The following is a 19,555-nucleotide window of genomic DNA, read 5'->3' as shown; positions in this document are numbered from 1 at the left end:
AACCACACAATGGCAAGATCCCACCCAGAGAATCTTGTAGGTGGTGCTGCATTGACTCCATCAGTTACATCACAAAGCCTGAAAGGGCAATATGGCCACCATCTCTCTACCACTTCCTCTGCACCCGACGCTCTGCAAAGCGCAACAGACTTTACTGCATTTGACCCTCACACAACCCTAGAGATAAGTGCCCACTGTTTTCTCTTTTCTATACCCTAGTGTTAATAAATAAAAATAACTTAATTCCTTTCTCTACAGAGGAGGAAGTTGAGACTCAGAGACATTGAAACTTGTCCAGGATCCCACAGCTAATGTATGAGAGCTCTAGGCGTGGACCACGAGTCCACCACGAAGCCAGTGCTGCTAAATGACATTCCACAACATGGTTCCCTGCGGACTATGTCTCTGGATACCAGCCATGAACTGGTAAAAATGGAAACGTCCAGATCATTGCACTTGATGTGCTGTCACATCTCACATCATTAGATTGATGACCCCATGCCCCTCCCCACCTGGTAGTGGTGTAATGACCTGCCTGGGTGTTTGGGCATCAGCTTTGTTCCTGCTCTCAGTTTTGAATCTGGATTTGACATTCCTTGTGCAGAAAATGTGTTTCACTTGTGACCTGAGCTACGATAAGGTCAAGACTATATTATAACCTAATCAACACTTGTCAGAAGCGTTGTTTCAAAGCTAGGTTATTTTAAAGGGGCACAGAAAACTCCCCTGGTCAGTAAACTGGGGCTCAAACCCAGCCTTCCCTCCCCATCTATCCATCCTTATCCTCCCATCTCCAGCTATCATAGCACGGCTGTTGACAATGGGTTTCATCTCTGAGCCAAGTCCTTCAACCAGCCTTTAACTTTTAAAATTCCGCTGCCCCCTCCACTGTATTGGTTCACTAGAGACTTAAAAGTCTTTCTTTAGGGACTTCCATGGTGGCGCAGTGGTTACGAGTCCGCCTGCCGATGCAGGGGACGCGGGTTCGTGCCCCGGTCTGGGAAGATCCCACATGCCGCGGAGCGGCTGGGCCCGTGAGTCATGACCGCTGAGCCTGCGCGTCCGGAGCCTGTGCTCTGCGACGGGAGAGGCCGCAGCGGTGAGAGGTCCACATACCGCAAAAATAACAACAACAACAAAAGGTCTTTCTTTAAACTGAGTCCATGTGTAGGAGGGGGATCTCAGCCCTGTATCATCATCAGTTTGGATAAGATGGGAACACACATGCTTACTTGGTATTGGTCTCATGGTCTTAAGCAACAGTGTCCATTTGGATACTTTAGAATTTTTTTCTCAGTTTCTGATTTATGGGAGCCATGTTTTTAATGTAAGACAGGCAGTTTGGTATTAAAGGTTGGAAAATATGGTTATATACCCTTTTGACATTGAATTCAGGATCTTGTTTCGGAATAGTTATACAGGATTTCTTGATTCTATGATGCTTGGATAATTGATGAAACCATTGACAAAAGCAACAATTTCCAACCTTGTTATTATGCCAATGTACTGCATATGATGGCTGAAGTACTGATATTTGATAGTTTTTGACTCATTTAAAAATTGATTAGAGCACATTCAGGGTTTCTCTTATAACAATACCTCTTTCACGCATTTGTGTTCTAATACACTTTTCTGAGTGGGAGAGAAAGGAGATGAATTCTGCAGAACCCGTCAAGTATGTGAATAGCACCCATCAAAGGTGATTCAGCTCAGAAAAAACATGCAGAAAACCACTAATTGAAGACTTCCTTCCACTCATGTGTAGACATTTGGAAAGCACATCAATTTCTAACCAGTGGTATAAAAATCTGCCAAGTTGTAAAATGAGCCTTCAAAACAGGACAGTGATTATTTAACTAGATTCTCCTTATATTTTGGTTTTAAGCCAAAACCCTCCAATTAACCAACCTTCAGATTTCTGCCCAAACAGAAATCAGCACACACTTGTTGCCTGCTAACTATGTAGTCAACCACCCTACGTACCACGGAATAATTCCCTGCCCTTGGGAAGTTTACCATCCAATGGTGGAGGTGAGATAGTCCATAAATGGAAGTATGAGGCTCTGATGCTACAACTCTTCTACCCTCTGCCCATGGCAGACATGACTAATCGATCAAAGTGTTCTTTCCTGCTGTGATCAGACACAGCTTGTTCAGCTCAGGGATCCAGGAAGCCACTACCAATTAATAAGAATTGATATGCAAGATGAAACCTATTTGCTCCTCCTGATGCATACTTTACAAAAGGGAAATAAGTAAAGAAGGTAGAATTAAAAGGCCAAAGGTCTGGACTCTGTGCTACAGAAGACCTAAAGAGGAGTTCCTCAAAGTCAGTGAGATCAGAAAAGGCTTCCTGGAGAAGCAGCTTCAGCCCAACATTCAAGGATAACTATGGAGAGGAGAGGCAGAGGTATCTCAAATGGAGAGAAAGGCAGCAGCCTGGGTACAGAGGGGAGCATGCTCAGGGTGTGGTGGGTCTGGCAAACCAGCTGAAGAGAAAAGTTGGGGCTGAGGGATGGATTTGCGAAGGAATGGTGAGGCCAGGCTGTGAAGGGCCTCCAATGCTGAAGACTTCTCCCAGGTAGTAGAGTTGACAATGCTTAGGGGTGGAGCGACGTGTAGGGAGAAGGAAGAATCCAAGAGAGCTGCATCAAGGAAAAGTACCTCCATTATTACCTCTCGGGTCTCTTTCTTTTTCCAAAAAAACAATCCCTGAGTGTCATTGGATGTCTACAGTCACAGCAATGTTTGGGCAACAGATTGGTTCTTCCATGTGACTTTCTTTTTTTTTTTTTAATTGAAATAGAGTTAATTTACAATGTTGTGTTCATTTCTGCTGTAAAGCAACATGATTCAGTTATGTATATACTTTTTTTTTTTAATTCTTTACCATGGGACTTTCATGGAAATTTCAAGGGACGGCAGCAAGGAGATTTCAAGGAAGGGACAGCCACTAGGGGGCTTCTTCTAATATTCTCTTCCCAGCTGTCACTTTGGCTGACTCAAAGCTGGTGAGTATCATCCCTAGATGTAGCTGTTCCTTCTCTTAAATGGGATCCAAATATATTGGATTTCCCTTCTGCGTGACAAGGGCCAACATTCGAGCAGTCTACACAATGTTGTCACAAAATACGATTAGATCATGGAAGGTCCATAATATCAGAATATTTGGCTCCCATTTACTATAATGGTCAAATATTTTTCCTCAGCTCATTTCAAGCTTCAAGCCCTGAAGCTTCCAACCCACAGGTGTGTCTGTTTGGCAAGCACGTATTCAAAACTTCGAGAGGGGCAAAGCACCATACTAGATGCTGGATCAAATGAGAAAATGGGCCATGATGTCAACAATACCCTCCCTTGCCTCCCCATCCTTTCCCTGATGCCACGTGGTGAAACTCCAGTGGTGGATGAGCCCTGCTAAACCATGATGCTGCATCAGATAGCCCTGTGCTGCAAGAGAGTCACCTAGACAGGGTGGATGGTTCCATGATAAATTCATGATCTGCAACCTTAAACTCAGTCCTCTCCGGAAATCCTGCTGTTTCCCTAACTCCTCCCTCAAGTCCACATTCTGGAATTTCTCTCTCTCCTCTGACTTCCTTCATAGAGAAAAAGGAAACCAAGAGAACGGAAGCCCCTTAGCGTCCTGTTAAGACACAGCGACCTGCCCTTCTTCTCCAGACAGATGTTGTGTGCGTCCCTGTTCTGTGACACTGCAGGAGGTGTCTCCCACTCTCCCTCCCTCCAGGACCAGTCCTTCCATCAGAGCCTTGCGCCCCATCTGCTCATGTGGGGGCCTTACACTAGCTGTTTCTTTTTTTTTAATCTCTCTCTCCCTCTCTCTTGAATGTTCATCCTCTCTTTCAACTGGCTCTTTCCCATCAGCTTTCAACTGTGCTCAATATTCCTTTGACCTCTTTTCCCCTGCTCAGCCCCAGCCCTAGCCCTCTCCACCCCTTTGCAGTCATGCATCTCAAAAGAACTGCCTATACTCAATGCTGTTCTCATTCTTCACTTTCCAGCCACTCTACAACACTTTCCCAGAGGCCCCGTCAGCCCACTGAAGGTCACTGTTGGTCTCCAAGGTCACCAGTAACCTTCACTGTCTCATTCCTATGGGTTTTTTCAGTCTTACCTTACTTGAGTTCTCAGTGATTCCCTTCCTCTTCAAAAGTTTTTCTCTTGTTATTGTTATTATTTTGATATCACATTCTCCAGGTTTTTCTCCTTCCTCTCTGGCCACCCCTCCTTGTCTCATGAAATGTTGGCGTCCTCGGTACTTGTTCTTAGGCCCTCTTCCCCCTCATTCTGCACTCTTCCCAGGCGGTTTCAGCCATACTCATGGCTGTGGTTGCTATTCCCCAATATATATCACAGCCAGACTGTGAGCTCCGGACCTGTGGAACCACCAGCACAATTGATATCTTCATGGAGACAGCTCGAAGGCTCCTCACACTTGCCCTGCACAAAGGTGAACTCATGACTTAAAATCCATGGCCTCATCCTTGTTTCACTGATTGCAACCACCATCCTAAGTGAAACACTTAGTGTCGTCCCTAACTGCTCTCTCTTCCTGAAGCCCACACCCAAGCATCTCTCCAAACTACTGCCGCCATCATAGTGGCTCAAGCCATCATGGTCTCTTTCCAGGGTTTCCTTGGTATCCGCATTTCTACTCTTTCCCCACCCAAAAGGATGTTTTCACGGTCTAAATCTGACCACGTCGCAACTCACTTAAGACCTTTCAGTAGCTTCCATTGCTCTTGGGATAAATATCCAAATATTAATGGTGTCCCAGAAGGTCCTGTGTGGTGCTCTCTGGCCTGACCCACCTCGCCTGCTTGCAGTCACTCCCTCCTGTGCCCTCTGTGCTCTACCCTCTTTGACCTGCTTTCAGTCCCTCCTAAGTGATATTTCTTCTTTCCACAGGGCCTTTGCACATGCCCTATGCCTAGAAGACTTCAAACGCTTATCCCCAATACCTTTACCTAGTAAATAGCACTAACTGTATGCTACAGGGGTGTGTAAGACAGTCCATCTGGTGTATGGAAGAAAATTACAGCATCTCATTTTATAATTTATTTTTGCATTATTGTTTTAAAAGGGCCATGTTTGTGCATGTTTTATGATGGACACAATATATTAGTAGAGCAATATGTATACATAATATGAAACCTACATATGCTTCACAAAGAATTAAGTATACATGTGTAAGGGGTACAAGCTCAAAATGTTTTTACTGAAGGGAGTCTCCAAATATGTTAAGATTGGAGCACTAATGAGTTATCACTTCTTGAGAGAACTCTTGCTTCCCTTACCACACCTAATACAGTTAGATTCATATTCATTTGTACGACGGTGTAATGAAGATCTCTACCTGTAGAACATGAGCTGCAGGAGGTCAGGGATGTTGTCTGCCCAGTCACTGTGGTGTCCCTATTGCTAACTCAGTGTCTTGCACGTAATAGGTCATCAAGAAATATTTTTTGAATGAATGAATATCCTAGAAGTGTAATGTTCATGCCCAGCCTTCCCATCCCAACAGAGGGCTTTCATTTTTCACATCTGGAATACTTTTTATGAACTCTCTCTTTCCTATGCAATGAACATACAGACAAGTCATTGCTTTGGTAAAGGATAAATAAGAAAAGGATTCAGGGATACCTAAAATATACTCTGAGTAGTGACTGGTGCCGACAGTGTTGGGTGCTTTCAAAAGCGTTATCTCAATTAGTCTTTAATACTACCGTAGAGAATCTTATTGTTATCACCTCTGTTTTGTCCATGAGGAAAGTGGGATTTGGAATGGTCAAAGTCATTTAGCTGGAGGTTGAATTCATATTCAGGTTTCGGGTCTAAGTCTAATTTGCTTCCTGTTATATCTCAGTGGCTTGATGCTGAAATGAACATTTTCATTCTAAGAGGTAACTTCCTCTTTTGAGTCGTCTCAAAAAACTAGATTGTTCTTACCTAAAACTAATACTGGTGGGTATCCAAAAAGAAACACAAGTCTACCATGTAGTGGTTACCAATGGGATACCTATGCTCCTGTTCATTCCTTTCCGTCCTTTGTCTCTGCAAGTTTTGTAATGAGGCTGTCACACAAAGGGCAACAGTCCTGTTGCTACTTGAAGGATCCGTCCCACTTGCAAGGTAAGAGACGGGCTTATTAGATGATGCATTTGCAGGGAATGTGTCAAAATGCCCTGAGACCACGTTGACATTTTCCCACGGAGTTTCGTCTCTTGACTACCATCACTGCCTTCACTGTATGTACGTCTCTCCGGTATCGTTGCTCTTTCTTTGTGAACAGATGGTGCTGGAAATAAAAACACATTCTAAGATGCTTGGGGAGTGCACTGTGAGAAGAGGTGGAGGGGAGGCGGGATCTGAAACACGGAATGAGCTTAGAGCTCTCTGAAGTTATTCTAAGCTTCATTCTGCAGCTGTTTCCAGCAAGTCTTCTAGTTGCCCAACCAAACTGCTCTTCCCCAACCCTCTCTTCATCTTCAAATGCATTCCTCTCCAAAACATCATTCTTTTTTCTTTTTTTGGCCACACTGCATGGGATCTCAGTTCCCCGACCAGGGATTGAACCCACGCATGGTGGTGACATTGCTGAATCCTAACCACTAGACCATCAGGGAACTCACCAAAACATCATTCTTAATTCTGTTTGAAAAGCAAAGTCTTCACTCTCCTGCCTCAGTAACTTACATCCCTCTCATCAGGCCACTCTTAACAGCAAGTCCAAAACTACGTGGTTTATAATGATTTTCCAAGTAAAACGTGGTCCCCCCAGGGTATTATCTCATTGGTCTTTGCAACGGGAGATTTTTTAAACTGTCTCCAATGTCAGCTGCAGGAACAGAGGCTTGAAGGGAGGGAAACTAATACAAAGCGAAGCCACCACGCCCTCCAGGCTTGTCTTGATCCCATGCGGTGTCACTGAAGGTGAGCACAGGGATTCTTCCACAAGCTCAGCACCTTCCCCTGCATTTCTGTGCTTGTGATTTTTATTCTGACTGCAAGCAGAGGCGGTGGCCCCATGAATCTCCTCCCCATTCATCTATCCATCCGTCCAATGACTCATGCAGTCATTCAACATTTCTCCTCACTTCTCTTGCTCTCTGCAAAGCCTGCTCAGTTTTTCTATGAAGGAAAATTATGTCTTGGATTTAATGAGTGGAGGGTGGAGGGAGTCAATGAAATATGTCAAGGTACCCTAGGGTCTCTGCCAGATGGACTGACTCAGTTTCACAGATTTTCCATGGGCTGCGCCTCCCCTTTCTCTCATTCATATATGCATATGTGCATATTCACATTTACACATGCATATGCACATAGTCAAACATGCAACCACCCCTCATTATTTGACTCTAATCTGCTCATGGAAACATGCTGGCTAGTGAATTTCAGAGAGCAGTCACTTGTATTCCACTATTTGAAATGGAGAAAATTACAATGCATTCCAAGTCCACCCAAAACCTCAATCAGCTTCCCAAAATACCACTGTGTATTGCTGCAATGCTCTTAAACACCATGTAAAACTCTCCCAGGAATGTTCTATAATATGAATCAATTAAAACACCCTTTGTTTAATTAGCACTTAGGGAACTCCTTGGTGGGAATGTTTGTGTGTGTGGAGTGAATGCATACGGTAGGGGACCAAGGCTCCTCCTCCTGGCATCACACTGCCCTGATGATGCCAACATGAGGAAATGATGTTGAAAGGTAGTAAATAGCATTCCAATTGGACCTGGGTTTGTAGGGCCCCCAGGAACCTAGGTGAAGCAGATCGGGACCCATGAGGGACTAAAGCTTGGGGCAAAGAATGAGGAAGGTGACAGTGATAACATGCCCCATATTTAAAGAATGGAGTAGCAGGTGCAAATTTGCTGGGAGAGCAGGGGAGCCAGCACCGCTGCACACTCCACTCCTCTTGTGAGACTCAGGAGCCATGACATGATTTCACGGGTGTGCCCATGTGGATTCTCTGTAACTGGCATTCAATACAGAGCAGAAATGCTCATTGAAAACGTACAAGATACTGATGAAGATTTTAAAAATCAGAGTTTGGATTTTTTTTAAAAATTAAAAGCCTAGAAAGTACTTCACACCCACTAGGATGGCTATAATAAATAACAAAAAATAACAACAAAAAATGGCAAAATAATAAGTGTTGGCAAAGATGTGAAGAAACTGGAACTCTCACGCCTTGCTGGTGGGAATGTAAAAGGTGCAGTTGCTGCGGAAAGCAACTGGAGGTTCCTCAAAAAGTTAAACACAGAATTATCATAGGACCCAGCAATTCCACTCCTAAGTATATACTTGAAAGCGTTGCAAACAGGTACGCAAACAAATACTTGTACAGGAATGTACGTAGCAGCCCTATTCCAATAACCAAAAAGGTAGAATCAACCCAAATGCTCATCAACAAATGGACGGATAAACAAAGTGAGGCATGTACATATAATGGGTTATTATTCAGCCATAACGAGAAATAAGCTCCTCATACACGCGACAACATGGGTGAATCTTGAAAACACTACGCTGAGTGAAAGAAGCCAGGCTCGAAACATCACCGATTTTAAAATTCCAAATACATGAAACGTCCAGAAGAGGCAAATCCAAAAAGACAGAACACAGCCTAGTGGTTTCCAGAGACTGAAGGCAGAGAGAGAGAGGAACAGCGTCTGCTTCATGGGGATGGAGTTTTCTTCAGGGGGAATAAAAATGTCTTAGAACTAGATGGAGGTAGTGACTGTACAACATTGTGAATGTACTAGATGCTACTGATTCGTACACTTTAAAATGGTTGACTTTATGTGAATTTCACCTTAACTTTAAAAAGCTTTGAAAGTAACTGTAGCCTTCGCACTGTCAGTACACAGGTCAGTGTCCCTCACGTAGGCCTTAATAAATGTTTGATACATAAATGAATAAAGCAATGGAGGAACCTGCCCATGGTCTGCAATACCCTGCTTGCCCAGGCTCCGGTCCACCTCCCAGCCTCATCATACACTGGGCATCCTTTCTCTCTGCCCTCCAGGCACACTGACTTCTCCCTGGGCCCTCCTAAGTGCTAGGCTGCCTCCTGTCCCAGGACCTTTGCACGGCCTCCTTCCTATCTGAAACCCCTCACACCCCTCCCCATTGCCCTGGTTAACTTCCCCTCCTACGCCAGCTCTCAGCTTGGCCATCACTCCCTCCAGGAAAGGCTTCCCTGACCTGTTCGCCTGTATCACTTCCACCTTACCCTCTCATAGCACCAGAATTTTCTCTTTAGGTCACTTGCCACCATCACACATTTTCATTGATCTGTGCTCTTCTTCTGCTAACTTTGGTTTCCCTCATTACAATGTAAGTTTCATGAAGGCTGAGAAAGGTCACTGTGTCATTGAGGAGGGGGCGGTTCCTGCATCCCCAGCCCCAGCGCAGTACCCGGCACAGGTCTGCGCTCAATAAACATAATTGAGAGAGATGGGAGGAAGGAATAGATCTAGCTTTTTCATCTGTTTTCCTTTAGAAATCTCCTAACTCATGATTTCTTAACAAATTGGCTATAGGGGGCCCTTTGTATGCACGTGTGTGTTGATTCAGACACGTACATTCAGAATCCCTCAGTTCTCTTTTTTTTAATTAAAGCTTTTTTTAAAAAATTATTTTATTTTATTTTATTTATTTTTGGCTGTGTTGGGTCTTCGTTGCTGCGCGCGGGCTTTCTCTAGTTGCAGCGAGCGGGGGCTACTCTTCGTTGCCGTGTGCAGACTTCTCATAGCTGTGGCTTCTCTTGTTGCGGAGCATGGGCTCTAGGCACGCAGGCCTTAGTAGTTGTGGTTTGCTGGCTCAGTAGTTGTGGCTCGCGGCCTCTAGAGAGCAGCCTCTGTAGTTGTGGCACATGGGCTTAGTTGCTCCGCGGCGTGTGGGATCTTCCCGGACCAGGGCTTGAACCCGTGACCCCTGCATTGGCAGGCGGATTCTTAACTACTGTGCCACCAGGGAAGTCCGAGAATCTCTTAGTTCTTAAAACCTGTTTCTGTGAAGGTCTTCTCCTCCATCCTCAAAGTGGGGTTTCCCGATGTGTGTTAGCAGAAATAAGCTCCGGACGTAGTGGATGCAGTAATATCGAGGAACAAGTCGGACATGAGCTGTTACTGGTTTGGGGGAAATTGTAGGTCAACAGCGTGGACGGGGCAGGGATCATCCACACATATTCTGATTCCTCCCTCTGGCGTCTGACTCCGGGACAGTCAGTCACTCTTTAACTTGTCTCTTCTTCTTTGTCTTCTGGGTCTGCTGCTTCTCCATCCTGCCAGTCTCTCCCCTTCCTTCTGCCTTCAACTTAAGCCCCTCTGATTTCTCATCCAGGTGTTTCTTCCATTGTGTTCTGATGGGCTCTCTGCTCCTCTTCTTGTACCCCAGATAATCCGGGCTAGTACCTGAAAATCTAAAAATGTCAAAAGATGCAGCAGTGGGGCTTCCCTGGTGTCGCAGTGGTTGAGAGTCCGCCTGCCGATGCAGGGGACACAGGTTCGTGCCCCGGTCCGGGAAGATCCCACATGCCGTGGAGTGGCTGGGCCCGTGAGCCATGGCCGCTGAGCCTGCGCGTCCGGAGCCTGTGCTCCGCAACGGGAGAGGCCACAGCAGTGAGAGGCCCGCGTACCGCAAAAAAAAAAAAAAAAAAAAAAAAAAAGATGCAGCAGTGCTTTCTGCTGGAATTAACAAAAGGTGCTAGTGAACCGTCAATCACATGAAGAGAAGAGCCATGAACATGAATTATCTACATGCTGAACCAGAGGAGAAACTAGACAGGGAAAAAGATGTGACGGGTTTTGGACCTGCCACCAGGAAGGGATTGATGGACACAGACCAAAAGTCCACATTATGTATGTTTCAAAGGGCCAAGGGTTTCAGATGGGTGTGCACTCATCTCCTTGAAGTAATCTATGCTAATTTCTTGACTCAAAATTCATACTGTCTTCCCTGTTGCTAAGCGACCAGCCCAAACATGTTTACTGTGTAAATTTCTCTGGAGGGCCCGGGGCTGCACCCAGTGCTGGAAGCATGGTGGAAGCAAGAGGCAGCAAAGACATCCAAAGCTTTGGGAAAGGTTTCTGCAGATCTTTGACCTGCAAAGATTCATACATTGTAGACACTTTTATTTCATATCTGGGGAAACGCAGTGGCTCAAGTAAAATTTTGACTAGTTTTTTCTGCTAATCTTCAGCCTAGTGGTCAGACGTGTGGGCTCTGGAACCAGAATTCCTAAATTTGATTCCCAGCTCTGCCACTAAGTTACTTAAGCACTCTGTGTTTTACTTTTCCCATGTGTAAAACGTAAGTAATAACTGTGCCTATTTCATAGGGCTATCGTGAGGATAAAATTAATATGGTTAAAGAGCTTAGAACAGTGGTTGGCACATAAAGAACTCAATAAATGTTAGCTATGCTATCACTATTCTTTATTATTCTGTGGAAACGGGTCTATTTTTTGGTTGTTTGTTTATATGAACAGGAAAGTTTACCAGCCAGGAGATCAGCTGAGAAATCAATTATTTAAAAGGACTGAGAATCCAAGGAGGTCAGACCTTACGGCAGTCCAGAGTCAAATCAGTTCCAGGAGTGGGGTTAGCAATTCATGTTGGCCTCCTGCGATCACTGATGTAGAGGGGAGACCTCGTCAGAATAGCCAACGAGAACTGGAGAAAGTTCTACTTTGGGCCCATGGCCCCCCATACCCGCCTGTCATGGTAGCACTGTCACACGCTTCACGGCAACTGCTGGCTTTACTGTCTACCTCCCCACTTGCAAGGAACAGCATGCACCTGTCTTTTTATTGCTGCATCCCGGTGCCTAGCATGTGTTCATTAACCTTTAGTGAATGAGCTTATTAGCTGATGAAATGCAGATTGGGGCTCTGATCCATCCTCACTCTGACAAGTCTGCATTCAGACAAGTGATCTGAGAGGATGTTGCTCCAGTGCTCTAAGGAAGAGGAAAACAGGTGGGAGAGTTAATCAGGCCACGTTGATGTTCTCCAGTCCCTAGTCTGAAGGAGGAGGTGGCCACAGGAGTAGCAGAAGAAGGCAGACAGGGCCAGGGAGGTGATGCATAATGGACCACAAAAACGAGGGCCACGTCTCTTGATTATAGTCCCCAAATCATCCTGGTATTAAAAATACTGGCTTGACGGGGAGGTGGAAGGGTAAGCTGGGACAAAGTGAGAGAGTGGCATGGACATATATACACTATCAAATGTAAGGTAGATAGCTAGTGGGAAGCAGCCACATAGCACAGGGAGATCAGCTCGGTGCTTTGTGTCCACCTAGAGGGGTGGGATAGGGAGGGTGGGAGGGAGACTCAAGAGGGAGGGGATATGGGGATGTATGTATACATACAGCTGATTCACTTTGTTATAGAGCAGAAACTAACACAACATTGTAAAGCAATTATACCCCAATAAAGATGTTAAAAAAAATACTAGTTTGATGCTAAATCAGCATTCACAAACATTCCATCACAACTTGACAAATAATAAAAACTTTACTGAGTTATAACTACATACAGAAAAGTACACAAATCATAAATGTAGAGCTGGATAAATTTTCTTTCATAAAGTGGACACAGCTGTGTAACCAGCGCCACATCAAGAGGCAGAGCTTATAAACAAAAGCTGGGAAGCTCCCCGACTCTGCCCCAGTCATTACCTGCCCCCAGCGGAAACCCCAGACATAAATGGGCTTGAATTCAAATCTTGTGGAAATGGAAGCTTAACCACGTGCATTCTTTTGCATCTTCACTCTCTTATTCAGTGTTATGTCACGATATGATGATTTAACTCAAAATATACATTGAAGGGTTATCATGTGCCCGTTATCACACCGGCTATAGTCAGGGATACAAGGAAAATGAAATACACTCCTTGATCTTGGGGGTGTGGGGGAGGACTCCACTGTACATATGTTGTTTGATAAAAATACAGCATATGTTTAAATTATTTCTTAAAAACTTTGAATCTATTAGTGTTTGCTGTAGTCTGAATGTTTGTGCCCCCTTAAATCAAAGATGACACAAACAGATGGAGAGATGTACCACATTCCTGGATTGGAAGAATCAATATTGTGAAAATGTTAGGAGGTGGGGCTTTAATCCATTTTGAGTTTATTTTCGTGTATGGTGTAAGGGAGTGTTCTAATTTCATTCTTTTACATGTAGCTGTCCAGTTTTCCCAGCACCACTTATTGAAGAGACTGTCTTTTCTCCATTGTATATCCTTACCTCCTTTGTCATAGATTAGGTGGGGCTTTTGGGAGTGAGTAGGCCATGAGGGTGGAGCCTTCATAAGTACGATTAGTGCCCTTATAAAAGTGGAAGGAGAGAGCTCCCTTGCCCCTTCCATCAGGTGAGGTTACATCCAAAAGTCTAGGAAGCAGGTCCTCATCAGACACTGGATTGGCCAGAACTTTGATCTTGGACTTCCCAGCTTCTAGCTCTAAGAGAAATAAATTTTTGTTTATAAGCTACCCACTCTGTGGTATTTTCTTATAACAGCCTGAATGACTAACATCGTGTTCCATCAAAAGCCACTTCCCTTCTCAACTCTGCTGGAAGGAGGGTAGGATTTTATAGTTTGGTAGTAAGTAACATTGGGAGCTAGGAGCTTTTGACCACATAACTTCAAGGGGACAGCAGCAGGGTTACTCTGAGACTCATTTGAGAAGATTCATGTAAGCAAGGTAAGCACCAGATGGGAAGAAAAATCAGACCTGAAATGAAAGCTTTCTGAGAACAGGACTGCAACTCGTGCTAAAGTGTCAGGGCACTGAGCCGTGGGGAAGGGCAGTTCCCCTTACTTGCTCTGTAGTTATTTAGGTTCGTCGAAAGGAGGACTTCCTCTGCAAGGACCCAGAAATGACATCCTGTGCAGATGAGCATGAAAAGGAAATTCTGGGGGAAGGAACCAATGGGTCTGGCTGCTTCTCGCTAAGAGATGCGGCAGCAGCGGTGAAGCGAAGATGATTACACACACACACACACACACACACACACACACACACACACACACACACACACACACACACACACACACCCCGTGTCTGCCTCTCTGCTCTGTCTCCTGGCTCAAGCATCCAATAATCACTGCATAATAACCGAGCTTTGAAAGATGGGCTGACCACAGGGAGGGAGGTCCCAGGTGGTGCTGCCAGGTCACAAGGACAGCGCAGTGAAACTGAATCCCTCCCTCCCTGGAAAGGCTGCACGCAGGTGAGGCTGAGGGATTGTGTAAGAAGGCAGGATAAAGGATCCACAGTGTATATTTCAGAAAAGCCAAGAAAAATAATGAACTGAAGCTAGCTGGAGGCATGAACAGCGGTGACTGAGGGTTTGCACCCTCTGCCACCTCCCACATGGTGGAGATGCTGGATGGATCCCTTCAGCTGTCTGGAGAAGAACGTCTGAAAAGCAGCAAATAAAAGACACAGGACTACGACAGTACATCTAATAAAATCAGTCGGGGAAATGGTTATCTGTGTGCCTCTTTATTCTTTCATTAAATAATAGAATCTAGCGGGGGATTTAATAAGTACATAATTTAGAATTAGAGGCGAGCGTCAATGGTATCGTAAAGCATCTGCGACAGCTGTGATGTGCTCGGAAACTATCCGTGATTTCCCTCGAGGACCTAGTCACAGATATGGCCAATATTCCTGTGGTGTGTTGTTTATACTCCTACTTACAGAAAATGCTAAGTTTCATGTAGACGTTAATGAAAAGAAAGATACAATTTCTTCCTCTCCAAGACCAAGAACCCCTTACAGTCTAGCTACAGACTCCTTGTTGGGGTCTGTGGACCTCAGGTTAAGAACCCTCAGGGAAAGCTTCAAAGTTCTTTTCAAAATCACTACAATTCATGACCAGAAATTGGACTCCCAGGCATGGCCAACAAATCCAAGGAATTTTTCCAGCAACCACAATCAGCGACTTATAGAGACACGGGCAGTCACTCTATATCCCAGAGAAATCCCAGTGGCTACAGGAATCTAGAACCCTCTTCCCCAGCCCCCATGCCCTCTCTGTTTAAGGAACATCTTCAGAGAGGCTCCCTTACCTGACTCTCCTCCTCTCTGTCAACATGTGCCACGCCCATCGCCCTGCTGCCATCTGCCACCCCTAATACCCACCTCCTTTACTTTTTTTGAAATGTCCACATAGTGTCTTTTCTCTGTGTACTTTATCTGGGTCAGCAGCTGAATCAGTCTGAGCACAATGGTAGCCAAAACGACATTGTGAGACCTCAATTTCATCACATTCACACCTACACATTCAGCCCCAGGGGCCCAAATCCTTGTCACTGAGGGAACCAAGTGAGGGATGTGAATGGATGGGTCTCAACAAATGTTTATTGTGTCCCTACGAGCTAGACCTGGGTTGCACAGGGGCTGCAAAATGCATCCACATTTTAAGAAATAACCCAACGGCTGGGCACTGGGATGCCTTTATTTGTCAACAATTGCTAATTGGCACCTACTAGGTTCCAGACACTGAGCAGGTGCTGGGAATAAATATTGTACAAGTGAGCAGATACGAAAAATCACATCCAACCGTCCCAAGTGCTACAAAAGAATTGGGAAGGAATGGTATGGAGAACGTAATGGGGGCGGGAGGGCTCTGTTACATGTGGCCGTAGACAAAATCCTCCCTGAGGAGGTAAGATCCTAACAGAAAGAGACCTAAAGGATGAGAAGGAGCCGTCTGTGTGAAAAGCCAGAGGAAAATGGGAAGGGTTGATGTCTTCAAGAAGGATCAAAAAATCCAGGGAAGCTGAGACGGCCCGTGAAGCGGGCACCTGGCCTGAGCTTGGCTGGGGAGGTAAACACCTGCCACATCGAGTAGGTGAAGGAGTGCAGTGGCTAACAGCGCGGACTCCAGAGCCAGACCAGCTTGACTAGGATCCGGCTCTGAAACTTCTCGAGCTGTGTGGCCTTGGGCAAGTCACTCGCCCTCTCTTTAGCTTTTTCAGCTTGAAGTCGGACTCATCATATATGTCCCTCATTGAGTTGCTAAATGCATTAAGTGTAAAGCACTTAGAACGGAGCCTGGCGCAGAGTACGTGCCAGGCTCCAGTTTGCTGCGTTTGCTCCAAGCTCAGTGAGAACTTGTGGAGGATTTTAAGCCAGGGAGACGCGTGATCTGGTTTGTCTTTAACGGATCATTGGCCATTGCGTGGGCTACTGGTCCTCAGTAAGACAAAGAGTTGGAAGGGACCCCGGACGTCACTTACACCAACACTGTCCGCAGCGGTTCTCTCTGGGAAGGGGAGGAGACAGTGCCTGAAGAGCACCACTGTGAAAGGCAGACGAGTGGCTGTCCCTGAAGCGTGCCGGGTGGGAGAGGAGGTTGAGGACCCAACGTCTGGAGAAGGGCTCATCCAACGCCCCCTCCTCCGCCCTGTGCCCGCCTGGAGTGGGTAGCCCACTACTCCCATTTCAGACGGTTCTGGGTCCCACATCCCACTGCCCAGTTGCCTCCTGTTCTTGCCGGTGTCAATGTCACTTTTCTCGGATCGTAAGTGTGTCAAGGACAGCAGCCATTTCTTTCTACACTCAATGACTGACACAGGCCCCGAGCAACTGGGTCTGAGCTTTTGAATAATTAATTGGCAAAGGGAAGGTGGAATCACAGCTTTATAGTGCCTCCCCTGGAACTCTAAGCTCCGGAAGGAATCTAGAGGGCCTTGGGAAGTCATTAAGTCACCCCTGCCCTAGGGCCTGCCTTCCTCCAGTCCTTCCAGCCCTACTTCCTTCCGGGTCTCCAGAGAACATGCTGCACTCACCACCTTGGGAATGTGTCCTGGAGATCGCAGCCCATGTAGCGCTGTCCTTCCAAACCTTTCCCAGACCCCTTCTGCTGCTCTATACAATGGGGACACCACCCATTTCCTGCCCAGAGAGGCTCTGGGGACAAGCTGATGCATGGGATAAAAGCCCTCCTGTCTCCAGGGGCACCTCTAGACACACCTTCGGGGAGGTCTCAGCTACTCGCTCAGTCTGGCTGGAGCTGAGAGCTGCCAGGACAGGGCGAGGGTCCTCCAGGCCCCTCCATATTCATCTGCCTCTCCAGACCCCAGGCACACCCAGCACCACTGCCCCTCCCCAGCTCCCACTGCAGCGACAGCGGCGCCTCCTGTCTGGATTGTGGTGGATTTCCCCCTTCTCCACTCTGTCAGCGCTCTCCCTGCGCCAGCCCGCAGCTGCCCCGTCTTCTCTCTCACAGACCCCCTTCTTCTTCCCCCCAGTTCGAGCTTCTCATTCTGCACATTCCCTTCTCAGTCTCCCCTAACCCTCACCGCCCGCCCCCTCACAGCTTCCCGGTCTTATCACTCCTCCCAGATCCCCACGCTCGCCTCCCAGCCCCCAGCTCCCCTCCCAGTCCCATTCCCATCCAAGCCCGCTTCCCTATTCCCTCCCATGCCCGCCCCTTTAGCGCTCGCTGTCCCGGTTCCTCTCCTGTCCCCCCGAGCCCCCCATACCCTTCATTATCCTCCCCGACCCCTCCTCCACCCCCAGGCCTTCAGGGCGGCCCCCCCTCCCACCCAGGGTCCCCGAGCACGTCCGCCGTCCCCACACCCCGCCATGCTCTATCGCGCAAAGAAGAACGCCGACCATTCCCTGCCACCCACTCCCCCGCCGCTGCCGGGGAGACCCCACCCGGCCCGGGGAGACCAAGGCGCCACCCCCTCTCACCTGCTGGGACCGGAGCACGCCAGGCTTCGCCTTCTCCGGATCGGGGTCCAGGTCCCGCTGCAGCACCCCCTTCTTGGGGTGCATGTGCCGGCACAGGCAGGTGACCCCGCACAGCGCGAGGATGCTGGTGGCCGTGCCCAGCGTGGCACCCAGAGCGATCACGGGCACCGACAGCACCATGGTGCCCGCTCCCCGCGCGGGGCTCGGTCCCGCCGCCGCGCACCTCCCGGGCCTGGGATCCGGGCGCGCCAGCCGCTCTCCAGCCGCCGGGGGCGCGGGGAGGGAGGGCGGCTCGAGGACGTCAGAGCAGGAGGCTGGACCCGGAGCGAGCTGGTGCGCCCGCACTCAGCTCCGCGTCAACCAGCATCCCTCCCCTCCAGCATGTGACCAGACCCCCGACCCTAACCGGAGCCGGGGCCGTTCAGGTGGAAGGAACGTGAGGGTCGTCTCGGGCCATCCTTCACGCTTTACGTAGAAGGACACTTGGGTCCCAGAAGGGCAGGAGCTGGCCAAGGTCACACTGTGCGTTAGGTTAGCAGGGAAACCGGGACTCAAACCCAGGCCTGAGACTCCGTCCGGGTAGGGGGTCGTTTTACCAGACTGCTAACCCTTTGTTCACCCTCTCTGGCCGAGGAGGCTGGAAAATCAACAGGAGCTTTTTCAAACACACAAAGCTGGAGATTTCCTTTCTCCCGAACTTGCCCTGTGTTCACCACCAGGGAGAGGGGCTGTACCGCATCCTGGTGGAGATGACTGCAATGATTCTCTTCACATCTGCACTTCCTTTAGCCGTGACCCGGTACTCGACCATTATTACCTAATCAGATTTGCAGATATTCTCATCTCCATTTACAGATGAGGAAGCCAGAGGCTCAGAGGGGATGTGGGGCAGCTAGAAAAATCCAGTCATCCTGAACCCAAACTCAGGTGTACAGATTCCAAGTCCACATGCCACCCTCAAGGAAAGGACTTCTCTTAGAATGATAAAAGAGTATCGCATGCAGCAGCTCGGAGTACACACGTTGATTCAGAGAGGGGGAAAAGAAGTGTGCTTAGAGTGAGGGGAAATTAGAATTCCAGGCATGAGGAGGACTGTCTCAAATCACAAAACAGGGATTTCCAGTGTTTTTCATTGTGCAGGGTTTCATTTAATTCAGCAAGCATTTGCTGCGAGTCGGCTGTGCTCTAAGCATGCCGGACATGCGTGAGGAGGAGTGGAGGTGATTTCATTTGAAACAGGGCTCTCAACTTCCCGCGAAGCTGATGACTCCCAAATCTATGATCATTCCAACCACACCTTTTCTGCTGAGCCCAAGACATGACCACCATCTGGTACCTCCCAGCGTTTATCTACTTCTTCAGAATAAACCCGTGACGTGGTAAATAAACCCAAGAACGATTCTTTTGTGACTTCTCATGTTGACTGGGCTCAGCTGGGCGGTTTTGCTACTCAACTTGACATCTTCTGGGACATCCAAGATGGCAAGCAGCAGGTGCTGGCTGCTGCCCAGAGCACAACTGGGCTGTGTATTGAGCACTTGGGCTCTCCTCCACGTGGCTGGAGCTTCTCCCAACATGGCAGCCAGGTTCTAAGAGGAAGGAAGCAGAAGCTGCCAGTTCCCTTAAGGTCTGGGTTCAGCAGTCCTAGAACACTGTTTCTTTGGTCAAAACAATAGTCTCCTTCTAATCCTTTCCCTACAGGGCATCAAAAAGGATGTTTCTGGGGCTTCCCTGGTGGCGCAGTGGTTGGGGGTCTGCCTGCTGGTGCAGGGGACACGGGTTCGAGCCCTGGTCTGGGAGGATCCCAC

The 19,555-nt window shown here is 47.5% G+C and overlaps 1 protein-coding gene across 1 annotated transcript in view; it reads right to left on the bottom strand.

Annotated features, from left to right (window-relative positions):
* The window catches only part of SYT13 (synaptotagmin 13), a 38,784-nt gene extending 20,857 nt beyond the window's left edge, over window positions 1-17,927 (bottom strand). Inside the window, exon 1 of the mRNA XM_060157717.1 lies at window positions 17,748-17,927. Within this exon, the coding sequence (XP_060013700.1) occupies window positions 17,748-17,927 (180 nt within the window). The remainder of the gene's footprint in view (window positions 1-17,747) is intronic.
* Between the last annotated feature and the right edge of the window lie 1,628 nt (window positions 17,928-19,555).

The sequence above is a fragment of the Lagenorhynchus albirostris genome, chromosome 9 (assembly GCF_949774975.1).
Source record: "Lagenorhynchus albirostris chromosome 9, mLagAlb1.1, whole genome shotgun sequence".
NCBI lineage: Eukaryota > Metazoa > Chordata > Mammalia > Artiodactyla > Delphinidae > Lagenorhynchus > Lagenorhynchus albirostris.
This window is presented reverse-complemented; position numbering and strand designations above follow the sequence as displayed.